General features: G+C 59.2%; 4 protein-coding genes across 4 annotated transcripts; 3 read left to right on the forward strand and 1 right to left on the reverse strand.

Annotated features, from left to right (window-relative positions):
• Window positions 1–33: 33 nt before the first annotated feature.
• COLE_04158 (uncharacterized protein) lies at window positions 34–1,120 on the forward strand (the record flags this gene model as incomplete). The annotated part of the gene is made up of 5 exons (XM_018421084.2): window positions 34–121; window positions 155–257; window positions 425–690; window positions 776–1,039; window positions 1,086–1,120. 5 exons carry the CDS (start codon window positions 34–36, stop codon window positions 1,118–1,120), a joined length of 756 nt encoding a protein of 251 aa, XP_018282708.1.
• Window positions 1,121–2,153: 1,033 nt separating this feature from the next.
• Window positions 2,154–3,185, reverse strand: COLE_04159 (uncharacterized protein; the record flags this gene model as incomplete). Its single annotated transcript, XM_018420137.1, has 4 exons — window positions 2,154–2,394; window positions 2,428–2,903; window positions 2,951–3,032; window positions 3,103–3,185. The coding sequence occupies 4 exons, from the start codon at window positions 3,183–3,185 to the stop codon at window positions 2,154–2,156; spliced, it is 882 nt and encodes a 293-aa protein (XP_018282709.1).
• Window positions 3,186–3,706: 521 nt separating this feature from the next.
• COLE_04160 (uncharacterized protein) lies at window positions 3,707–4,737 on the forward strand (the record flags this gene model as incomplete). Its single annotated transcript, XM_065626328.1, has 3 exons — window positions 3,707–4,044; window positions 4,180–4,388; window positions 4,433–4,737. 3 exons carry the CDS (start codon window positions 3,707–3,709, stop codon window positions 4,735–4,737), a joined length of 852 nt encoding a protein of 283 aa, XP_065482409.1.
• Window positions 4,738–9,988: 5,251 nt separating this feature from the next.
• On the forward strand, window positions 9,989–11,585 carry COLE_04161 (uncharacterized protein; the record flags this gene model as incomplete). Its single annotated transcript, XM_018427269.2, has 5 exons — window positions 9,989–10,066; window positions 10,100–10,142; window positions 10,179–10,259; window positions 10,293–10,382; window positions 10,423–11,585. The coding sequence occupies 5 exons, from the start codon at window positions 9,989–9,991 to the stop codon at window positions 11,583–11,585; spliced, it is 1,455 nt and encodes a 484-aa protein (XP_018282711.1).
• Between the last annotated feature and the right edge of the window lie 590 nt (window positions 11,586–12,175).

The following is a 12,175-nucleotide window of genomic DNA, read 5'->3' on the forward strand; positions in this document are numbered from 1 at the left end:
AGCTTCACGATACCCATCCCAAAAGGACGCAAAATGTCGCCAGTCCCCCCCAAGAACCTCAAGGAGTGGCACACGCCGAGCTCGCGCACCGAGGTCATCCACGAGCTCATCCATGGCGTTGGTAGGTTTGGTGCGAGGCTGCGCTGACACCCAGACAGGTATAACCCGTCCAACCTGAGCTTCATGGAGGAGTACCTCCAGAGCCAGATCGCGAGCAGCGAGTACGACCTGCTGGCGAACCTTGCTATCTTGAAGCTGTGCGTTCGATTTGGGAACATGCGCGAGAGAGGCAGTGACGACGGGATGGGTGTTGTTGCTGGTCAGCTGTAGGCTAGCTCTGACGGCCGCATTGTCCTATGCTCGTTCGTCAATGGCTCTCTCAGCCGCGACGGTGTTTTGCTCCCTCAATCGTCGCTAACGTCAGCTACCAGTTCAACCCCCAGCTCTCCAACCCCGACGTCATTCTCAACATCCTTATCAAGGCGCTGAGCGCCACTGTTCACGGCCCAGACTTCAACCTCTGCCTCGCGCTCCTCCGCGAGCCGGCCGCGATCGTTCACGACATTGACTCTGACGACGAGAGCCTCATCATCGCCATGCCCTTCCTCCAGAACCTCCACGAGCTCGTGCGCACCTGCCAGTTCACCAAGTTCTGGGCCGAGTTCAACGGGTCGAGCGAGGCCGCACAGCGTGAGTGTGAAGCGGAACCGGTGTGGGGAAACGAAGGAGGCATATTTGAGGCGGCCTGCCGTCTGGAGTCTAAAACTAACCGCAGTCCTCCGCTCCAATCCCAACTACTTCCCGGCCCACGAAGACCTCGTGCCTAAGCTCCGCAACCAGTTTGCATCGACCATCGCTGCGTCCTTCTCCCGCGTCCGCCTCGCTCAGCTTGCCCGCTGGCTCGACCTTAAGCCTGCTGAGGTGCCCGCCTGGTGCAAGGAGGCTGAGTGGTCGGTTGACGGCGAGGTTGCCGTCGTTCCGGAGAACGGTGACAACAACGTCAAGGCGGGTGTAGTCAAGGAGAACGTGCAGCTTAAGCGTGAGTTTTGTGGAGGTGGGATAGTGGCAGTGGAGCTGACCCGCAGAGCTCACCAAGCTCGTCGCCGCCGCGGCGTACTAGACTATAGGCATGCATCGTGTATAACTAGTCACTGAGCGAGCGACCTACCGCTGAAAAGTCAAAGACGTTCAGCATTCGCAGCTTTTGACGCAGCCAACGTTATTTAGAGCCATCGGCCCGCCGCAGACATCATAAGCGTGAGACGCAGGAACCACGTCTGCGGTGCTGAGGACCCACTTTGCCCTGCGGTCCGCTGACCCCAACCTCCATCCACCTAGCTCGGCGGGGCTCACAAACGGGTGAACGGTATACTCAGACCAGCTCCCGCTGTGGCCCGGCAGCGTGTATCGTCCTCATACACGGACTACACTACTCAATGGTACACTCCTCATGACGTCTGTATGTGAGAACACTAACGCATGGGAACGTGTCTGCGCTTCTGCCGCTAGATGTGCTTTCGCACGCCTCCCCCACAACACCGTCACCCCAGTCCCCACTAGCCGGTCCAGTTCTGAGGATATAAAGCTCATCCCGTAGCCCTACTCTTCACCTCACCAAGCTCTCTCTCTCTCTTTCTCTCTCAGCAGTACTTCTAACACACCACCACTCAACCCACACCCAACCAACACCCCTAAACCACGATGACTAGCAAGCCCGCTTCCCAGCAGGACAAGCCCGCCCAGGCCCAGCGCCAGGTGCGATACAACCCCAGCTGGTGCTGATAACAGGCTAAGGGCGACAAGCAGGATGCCAAGGCTGAGGGCAAGCAGAAGCAGGGCAAGGGCAAACAGCCCCAGGGCACCGAGGAGATGGGCGAGAACAAGGACGCCCAGGCTCAGCAGCAGAAGAAGTGAGTTGCCTCACAGGAATTTGCTCCAAAGTGGTCTCGTAGTTTCGTAGTGTAAAATATGAAGTAAGGTGAAGGCGCTTTGCGGAATGACTCCGAGTGGTTATGAGGCAACTAGTAACCTTGCATTCCAAACCGGACTTGCATAAAGTCGAGAATACGACCAAGAAGTCCGCCTACAAGCATTACCTCCTGTCACGTGCCTGTCATCCGTCCAACTCTCCATGGTGGCCTCTAGGACACGCACTACCGCTTCTTGTACACACACGCGCGCAGGACATCCTCTCCCTCTCGCACACGAGCGTCCCACCCCGCCTCGCCGCGCACGGGGCCCTGAGGCACAGCGCGCTTCGTGAAACGGAAGAGCGTAAAGTGCGTGCTTGGCTGCGCCTGCTCCTCAAGCACCAAGCCGAAGCTGGCCACAGCGGCAGCGAACGCGTCGGGCGACACGAGACGAGATGTGACCTCAGCAATGTGCAGCGTACCCCTGCCGTCAGCTCGTCGCTTCACTATCACTCACCCCAACTTGAGTACGCGCGCGGCCTCGTACACGCCTCCGATCCAGTTTGTGCCCATGAGCGAGAGGCAGCATACCACGACGTCGACGACCTCGCTGGCCGCCTTGTCCCGCTTCTCCTTCTTGCCGAGCTTCTTCCCCTTGTCTGCCCAGCCCTTGCTGGCGTCCGTGACTGCCAGTCCACCAGGCCGGCCGGGGAGCGGTACGTGACTCAGGAAGTCGGCCTGCACGACCCAGCCTTCCCCGCCGCCGCTCGCGCTCGTCTTGCTGTCGTCGGCGCCGGGCACACCCGCGTCGCCGACCAGGTCGTAGGAAAGCACAACCTTGCCCTCTGGCACGAGAGCACGCGCGAGCCCAGCGTCGCCGCATCCCAAATCGACGACCACGGTGCCACGCGGAAGAGGCCGAATTTGGTCCACGATGTGAGGGAGGGGAGGAGATGGCCACGCCGCCGTCTGCGCGCGGTGCGCTAGGTGGTACTGTCGTCAACTTCAGTGCTTTCTCACGGCTGCAGGGCGCGACGCACATCCGCAAAGATCTTCGGGTCCTTCTTCATCATGTCGACGGCGTCGGTGCTCTTAGTGCTGTAGAGCTGCTCGTTGATCCACCTGGTGTCAGTTTACAGTCCTGCACGATGCCCACAGGACAGCTGGTTGACGCCAGCCAATCCATACTCACCTAAATCGTGCCCCCTCCAGCTTGGTCTTCATCCCTCGCTGCATGTCGGTCAAGCCGTCGTCCTTCTTTGCCGGCTTCGGCATTGCGGGCATCGGTAACTCGAACGGCTCGGGCTTGCCACGCGCCGCCTTGGCACCGGTAAATCGCGCGGACGGGGCAACCGCGACAGAGTTGGCACCCGACCCGCTCGCATCGTCCGTTTCGGCCCACTTGGTCCTGGGCGCCTTGCTGGTCGCTTTGCCCGTCGCCGCCTTGCCCTTAGGCTCCTTCTTTCCCTTCTGCTTCTTAGGCGTCGGCTCGTCATCCTCCTCGGCCTTTTTCTTGTTCTTCCCCTTCTTATCGAGCCCGCCGCCAATCTTCTCCTTCCCACCCTTGTCGGGAAGGCCGGCGTCGACCCGCTCCATCAGCTTGGCGAGGTTGGCCTCTGTCGCGCGAAGCTGGTCCTCCTTTCCGCCCGCCGAAGGGCGCTTGCGCTTCTTGCCCCCGGTAGCGGGAGATCCGAGTTGCCTCGAAGAGGCGGCAGCGGCGGGAGAGCCAAAGGCCGAGGCGAAGAGTGACATGGTAGTGGATGAGGTCGTTGAAGAACCGCACCAGCAAGAAAGACATGGCTGATCTTCGAAATCTGCGCGAATCCGGGGCTCCGGTGCCACACTCGGAGATATGGCCTTGTCCGCCGCTGCTTGAGGTTTGCCACCTAACCGCAACGAATTCCTCTGCCTCGACGTTCATCTTTCGTGCAACCAAGCATCCACCATGGGTACGTCTCTTATGGCAACGCTCTGAGGAGCTGTTTTTGACAACAGATTACCAAAATCGTGCGGGTGCTAACAAGAGCGGCGCCGGCGTGGCGGGCGCATCTGAGTCGGCGGTGGACCGTCGCGAGCGCCTCCGCAAGCTCGCCATGGAGACGATCGACCTGGCCAAGGACCCATATATTCTCAGGTGAGTGAATGTGAAGGGAGCGATTTAGTAGTGATGATGAGCCACGCGAGCTTGATGCGGGCGGTGAGGGCGCCGCGTAATCAGAGCCCTCGCACCTCGTCCTTCATCAGATAATAGAGCTGCTACTGACCCTAGGACACATCTCGGCACGCTCGAGTGTCGCCTCTGCCTGACGCTGCACGTAAATGAGGGCTCGTACCTTGCGCACACACAGGGCAAGAAGCACCAGACGAACCTTGCCCGTCGTGCCGCGCGTGATCAGCACGAGCAGCTCATGCTCACAGCCGCGCCAACAACCACGCAGACCGTGAAGAAGAAGGTGTTTGTTAAGATTGGCCGTCCTGGTGAGCCTATTCCTCCGCTTTACATAGGATCGCGCTAACGACAGGCTACAAGATCGTCAAGATCCGTGACCCATTAACGCAGCGCCTTGGGTTGTTGTTCACGATCGCATACCCCGAAATCAAGGCGGACGAGCGGCCGCGGCGGCGCTTCATGAGCGCGTTCGAGCAGAAGCGTGAGGTTCCGAACCGCGCCTTCCAGTACCTCGTTATCGCCGCTGAGCCGTACGAGACCATCGCGTTCGCCATTCCCGCGAAGGATATGGTCGAGGAGGAAGAGGACCCCGACTCGGTGTGGGAGCACTGGGACAACGACGATAAGGTGTACTCGTGTCAGCTGTTGTTCAAGTAGAGCGGCCAGAGGGGAGCGGCCAGAGGGGAGGACGTGGGCGCCTGAGGCGAGGATTAGCAATTGCTGAGGCATTAGCCTCACGCCACCAGGCTTCGCTAAGGGGAGCCAGCCGTTGTGGCGCGGGTAAGAGTGGCGCTCTGCAAGTCGACGGCGACGAGACTATCATTGAACGGTGTTACACGCATGCATTGTATCATTATGGTATTGTGAGATGTTTCGCTTGAAGTAGTCTTAGTGTTGATAGAGCTGGGCGTTGGTGGATGTTGGCTCTGTGGCGCATAATTGGCGCGTGATTGACGCGCGGAACAGCCCAAACAAGTAAATTGACTCCGTTCATCTTTGTGTCAACAACATTGCCACCTGCCCCTGGCGGTCCTCCATCCCGTTTCACGATCCCATCAACGCGTCTCCTTCGCTCTCTTCTCATTATTCGCATTCTCTTCTCCCTCTCCGACATATCAACGTTAGCTTACATCGCACGACACACCAGAAGGCGTCCTCGCAAGAGGGCACTATCATTACCACAATGCCTCCCGCAAGTGGCTTGGAGGGCGTCCTCAACTCGTCCATCGCGTCCAGCGGATCAACAGCCATCCCACCGTCAGCAACACTCCCCGACATTTCCCTCGGCTCTCTGGGCTCTAGCTTTCACTCCGCCGACGAGGACAGCTTTGGGGCCACTCCCAGGAAGTGTGAGTGTTCCAGGCGTGCGACGGACATCCTTGAGCGAGAGGTAGGGCAAGTGGAGGTCTGCTCGCGCCGTGCGCTTCCTCCCTCGCCCCTTCCTCCTCTCTCCGCTTTCTCCATGCTTTGACGTTCTCTCGAGTTTGGTAGAGCTCTCCTGTCTGGAAACCCGTGTCTAGACACCTTGACCGGTCTCTCCCCGCCTTGACCATCCCGCTGACCCTAGCCGTCTCCCGCTCTCAGACTCCGGCATCTGACCGCTTTGACCGACATGGTGGTGGACTGTACACACCCGCAGCAGCGAACCACCCTGCAGCGGCCCTCCTCAACTCACCTCCACCGAGCACCGTTCCGAGGGCGCGTCGAGAGCGCCGGCATGGTGATAACTCCTCTGAGGAGGAAGGTGACGATGCTCTTGATGCTCGGTACGGAAGCCTCGGCGAGGCGACCGAAGACGATGGGGTTCTAAACAATTTGTCACTAAACGTGTCTCACCGCCGCGATCTGCGTAAGAGCAAGACTGCTGGGCGGCACAGCGTCGCCGCTGGGCCGTCTACCCAGATGACGCTTCGCGAGCAGGAACAGGTGAGTCAACGGAAAGGACAGGGCTGACAGAAGAACGTGGACGCGCTACAAAAGGAGAACTTCAACCTCCAGCTCGAGAATCATTTTCTCAAGGAGCGGCTCGCGTCCATGGCCCCTGACAACCTCGAGAGCGTGGTCAGCGAAAACGTCAAACTGCGTGTTGAAATTCTCACGATCGCCAAGGAGCTCAAAAAGTGCAAGAAACTTCTTCTCCAGCAGGATCGTGACCTGGCTGCCACGGCTCGCGATCGTGACGACAAAGGGCGAAGGCGTGGCGAGGCCGAGGCTCGGGAAATGGAAGGCTTGTGGCGCGAGGAGAAGGAGAAGCGTCAGGCCCTGGAGGATGAGCTCACCAAGGTGCGCCAGGAGTATGAAGATAAGGTTCGCGGCCTTCAGTACGATCTTGAGGAGTTGCGTGGTCAAATCGACGATCAGCTTGAAGAGATGAGCCGCCTCCGCGACACGGCCGACATTGCGCAGGACGAGCTCGAGAAGGTCCGCGAAGAGGCGCGTGGATTAACCGAAAGCGTAGGCCTTGGACGAGGCCGCGAGTCGCGCACAATTGCCAAGCTTGAGGCCGAGATTGTCGAGCTTAAAGCTGATCTTGAGTCCGCGCAGAAGGGGCAGGACGGCGACGTCGAGGCACTCGAGGACCGAATTAACGAATGGCGCGACAAGCATGACGCAGCGCTGATTGAGCTCGAGCGACGCGATCAAGAGATCGAAGAGCTCAACAACGAGATTGACGCCAAGATTTCGGATCACGAGCGCGAACTCAACGCTCTCGAGGTTGAGTGGCGCGATGAACTTGTTGTCGCTCGAAGCCAGGCCGAGGAGCTTAAGGACGTCATGGCAGAACGCGAACAGGAGCTTGAAGACTTCCGCAAACTCCTTATGGAGCGTGAGGATGAGCTTCTGGCTGCCAGAGACCGGGTGGCTGAGCTGGAGGCCGCCCAGGGCGAGACGGCTGAGCGTCTCACTGAAACTCTCCGCGGCATTGAAATGGACAATGCTACAAAGGAAGAGGATATTATCGCGGCCAACCACGAGGTAGAACGGGTGAGTTCAGTCGGTGAGGGAAGGTCTGACACCAGCTTGGCCAGCGTGTGTACGAGCTCGAGGAGACTGTCGAGGCGCTACAGGCTCGCGAGGCCGACCTGGAAGCGGAGCTCCACCGCGCGGACGAGGATAAATCCCACTTTGAGGAGCTTATTGACGCACTCAAGAGCGCTCGTAAGAAGGCCACCGAAGAGCGCGAAGCGATCTCTGCTGCGCTCAAGCGTGAAACGGAGGCTCGCGCACAGGATGCGGACCACCACCGCCGCGTGCTTGCCAGCCGCGACCAGGCACAAGAGCGCCTCACGGCCGAGCTCGAGGCTGCGCGGGATCGTGTGGCCATGCGCGACCGCGACCTTACAAACGTACAGAATGCACTGCGCTCGCTCGAGGACGAACGCCGTAAGATGGGTGACGCCGCGACTAGCGACCAGCGCAGTTTGGAGCTTGAGATTGAGCGCCTGCGTCGCGACCTTGGCGCTAGTGAGGATGACCTCGACCGCGCTCGCGACGAGCTGCGTGAGAAGGAACAGGTGCTCCATGACCGCGAGCTGGAGCTTGCCGAACTTGTGAGTACGCTGCCTTGCTGTAACTGACAGCCAGATCGACAAGACGCGCGACCTCGAGAGCCGCCTATCGAGCGAGCGGCAGGGCCGCCTGGGTGTCTCGGAGAAGCTCGATGTCATGACAAAGACTGCCAAGCAGCACGAGCGCGAAGTGTCAACCCTGCGCGAGCGCCTCGAGGAACTCGAGCCGCTGCTTACTGAGACGCAAAACGCGCGAATGCAGGTTCAGAAGGAGAGCGAGCGACAGAAGCAAGAACGCTCCGACCTACTTCTGAGAGTGTTCAAAGATGTCAACCGCTTCCTCGGTACCGAAGACAACACGACGCCGTCCAACTTTGTCGTCTTCCGGGACACGCTCCAGCAGCGTATGCGCTCGATTCACGGTGTGCGCTCCGACTTCGACAAGCGCATTAAGGAAGTCGAGACTGCGATGGAGAAGAACATGACCCGCCTTAAGCGGCAACTCGACGCAAAGTGGCGCGCACTTGACGGTTTTGAAGCCAGCGTTAAGAAGCTTGAGCAACAACGTTCGCAGCAGCGCGCTAAGCTGGCACAGAAGGATGGTGAGCTCGACCACGCCCGTAGCCGCGTCGCCGAGCTTCAACGCGAGCTCAATTTGTTGAGAGCCCGCGGTTCCTCCTCCTCCTCTAGCACTGCAGACTTGCAGCGCGCCCTTGACCAGGCAGACAGGGCAGAGCGCCGGGCCCGGGAAGCCGTTGCCAGTCTGCAAGCGCTCGAGAAACGCTTGGCTGAAGAGCGAGCGCGCACCGCTGCCGCCGAGAGCAAGTGGGAAGCTCGCGTCAAGGAGTACGACAATCGGTTGCGCATCGCTGGTGAGAAGATCAAGACCGAGAAGCAGGGAGGCAAAGAGCGGGCACGCCAGCTCGAAGACCAGGTACGCGACTTGCAAAGCCGCATTGAACACGTCAACGTGCACAACCGGCGAGCCGAAGGGGTTGTTGCGAATGCCGCGCACCTTCTGGACAATGACAGGTAGAGCTGAAATGTATCATAAGCTGTGGCACGACTTTGGACTCTGCGTAACTGCGCGCGGACATGGTGACGGGCCCAGTCAATCTCCATCCCCTGCTGACGATCAACAGCTTCCCGCCTGATCGGTGGCGCTGACTCCGGAATGCCACTCCTGCAGATCAGACGGCAGGCTACATATGCTTGTCGCCCCGCAACCCCTCCCGTACGAGGTGTACGGGTGGATATGGCAGTCGGACCCAAATCGCTGGTTGCGAGGGGGAATAACGGCACATTCTCAAGAAAGCCACGAGCCGTTGTGAGGATGGGTTCCAGTCAAGTTGACATGTTCCAGCATGCCCCGACCATGCGACCAGTACCGGAGCCAAAACGCAAAGATCGATGCAGTTGGCGACGACCGTGTGAACGCTGTCCGATATTATTCTACATCGAACATGTGGGCATAAGCCTTCTTAACGACCTAACTTGGTGCCGGGCCCCGTGCAGCCGCGTCGCGCGCTCCACCGCAACGAAATGAACATGAGCGGCGCCGCGGCACCGGGAAGAAGGCGCCACCGGCCCAGGATCTTAAGACATGCGGGTGTGAGGGTGCTGAATCAAACAACCTCCAAGCTCGACGCGAGGGAGTGCCTTTGACATGTTTACCACAGCGACGACGATTCCCATCGAGTCCAGGGAACGCAAGAATCGAGTTACATGACATAATGATAGTCCTGCAGGACAGGAACGTAACGGGTACGACGCGTTTGTGTTCCTTGTGTGCATCAATATCTTCACCACCCTACTCTGGCGACCAACGCGGTGCATCATTCATCGCGGCTGGCAGATGCAAACTGAGCGGGACATGACTGTCTCGGTGTCAGATCCCATCCTCAGGTGGACATGCCCATGACGGCACGCGATCCGACATGTGGTTGTCCCCGAGACGCCCACCCTCTTTACCTCCCCGTCCGCTCATCTCGCCTGTTTCTGTAAGCTGCTCATCCGCGTGCTTAATCTCTCGGACTGTAGCAAAACATCTTGGCAGGCGGACCACTAGACTGGACAGTTACGGCATGCGGGTGACGCCCATCCCTTCCGGGCCGTGCCTGCCATCCCGAAACCTTGCGTGCACACCTCCGGCGCTGGGCTCACTTCAGATCTGCCCTCCGTCGTATGTCCAATGCGCGGCCTGGCTCAAGTCACGCGCTCTGGAACGCAGGGCGACAGGGAACAAGCGAGAACAAGCGGAACAGCGATGGGGTGCAGTCATCTCCTGTCGTGAACAGGGAGGTCATTAGTGGGGTCCTCCGGATGACCCGGCCTCGACCTCGACGTTGTAGCAAAGTCGTGAAGATCTGACTGTTCTCATCTTCAACTTCATTTCGAACATGTGGCGACCACTGCTGCTTGCTCTGTGCGCGGTGCAGGGCGCGCTCGCGCTCGCTGGAACGAATGTGTGCAATGACGTGAGTGGCAATTGGAGCCGAAGCTGACGGCAGCGGATTTGCATCACGGCGACGCGCGCCGACAACGTCGACACTTGTGCGTCAAACGACGAGGAAGAAGTGCTGATGCCAGACACGATCCATACGCACCCAGACAGGCCAATCGATCCGGAGAAGTTTGGGTGGATGGCCATCGGCTGGGGCCTCGTTATGCGTTCGTTTAGAGACCGGATGTAACTGACAGCAGCGAAGAGCCCGCTGGTGATCATGTGGCCGAATGAAGACGGCACTTTCACTCTCAGCCAACGCAAGGCGCCGCGACACGTCATGCCATCCCGTACGTTTGAAAGCTGGTGATGATGTGATCTAATGCGCAGTTGATCCCAATCCTCCACGGCCCGCAACTCTCAACCCTGGCAGAACCTGGTCTAACACAACCGGAACGAGTTTGAGCTTTGACATGCCCTCAGATGGGGCCAACAACACGATTGTGATCTGGGCATTGTCTAACACGCGCCCCGACAGCACGCACCCGACCGCCGGCCTGATTCAGCACACATGGCACGGAGGCGAGCTCATCAATTTCGAGGCCGAGTACAGCGATGTGCCCGGCCCCACGACGATTGGGTATGGCTCCTCCAAGGCGACCAATAACGCTACCGGCGGACCAAGTCTAGCGCTCATCGCCCACGTAACGTGTGGCGTGCTTGTCACCATGCTTGTGTTGCCAGGTGGTGTCGTCGTTCCTCGTATTACGCGCGGCATCACCACAACGAAATCTTGGTTCTACTTCCACATCTTGAACCAGGGTTTCTTCGCCCTTGCGCTCGTCTGCGTCAACTTTGGCCTGGGTCTAACGTTTGGCGGTGAGATTGACTCGGCGCACCGCAAGACTGGCACCGCACTCTTTGTGCTGGTCGTTCTCCAGGTCATTATCGGCGCCTTCTCGCACTTTTACAAGCCGGGCCACCGCATGCGCCAGTACACATTCGAGACCAAGCGTGGCCGCGGGCCAAGCAACTTCTTTCATGTGCTCTTCGGGATCGTCACCGTCTCGGTCGGCTGGTCAGCCTGCTGGTCCGGCTTCACGGTCGAGTGGGTGCGTCGCGGTCACGGAGTGCCGGCCTACGGCTTCCGTGTGGGGTGGGGAATGATCGTGATGATGTGGATCATCCTCTACATCTTGGGGCTTATCTTCTTCTTGCCGCGGCAGCTCAAGATCGAGAGCGCGCAGCGTGCCACCGACTTGGCCGAGCAGAAGAAGTACTTCCCCTCCGAGTTTGACCTCAAGGTTCGCAACCAAGCGCTCACACCGTCTCCTCCTATGCCTCTGCGCGAGGCCACACCGTCCACCACTCGTTTGCATGGGCCGCAGTCTCCGACAATCTCAGCTGAGTTTGGGTCGCCCGAGGGTTCGCCGAGCCTGCGCACGAGCTTCAGCTCTAGCCGCCTCCCCCGCCCGCCCAGAATGCAGTATTCCGCCCGCAGGCCGTCAGATCCCTTTGCGGACCGCAGCTCTGTCAAGGGCGGCCACTTCTAAAAGGCCAGGCGCCATTGGAGACAGCACAGAGATCCGGAGCACGGCTGGCGACAGCGTCGCCAGCTGCCAACACGCGCCTGGCGCGACATAATGATATACATTAATGACATGTACAACATCAAGTTGCGGGGGATCTAGCTGCGAAAGGGGTTGCTGGCACTGTTTTTGCGCGTTTGTTATGTACTAGATGGTTATCTGAGCATCCCGCAGGTGGTTTCCGTCCCGATGATTGACAGTGGCACACCCGTCTCAGGTGCTGAACGCCAGCCACCTGGGATCATACTATATTCCCGCCAGCTGTACGTCAACTGATGACTCATCCAATGTCTACGCCACACCTTTTCAAAAGCGCTTGTTGCACTGATCGCACTGGTTTGCGATAGCGCCACTTGCCAACATCGGTCCAACCGACCATGACTTTGCCATCGAGCAACCTTCGATTTTGCCACCAAGCCCCTCCCTCCACCATGGGATCAAACGCCACGTGGACGGAAAGTCTGGGCCATCTATATCTCGCACAGTCAACCCGTCACTGTGCAACCTCACCACCACCACAACAGCCGCAATTCTCTTCTTCTCTTCGACCACTA

Source organism: Cutaneotrichosporon oleaginosum (assembly GCF_008065305.1).
Source record: "Cutaneotrichosporon oleaginosum strain ATCC 20508 chromosome Unknown ATCC20508_contig03, whole genome shotgun sequence".
In the NCBI taxonomy this organism is placed as follows: domain Eukaryota; kingdom Fungi; phylum Basidiomycota; class Tremellomycetes; order Trichosporonales; family Trichosporonaceae; genus Cutaneotrichosporon; species Cutaneotrichosporon oleaginosum.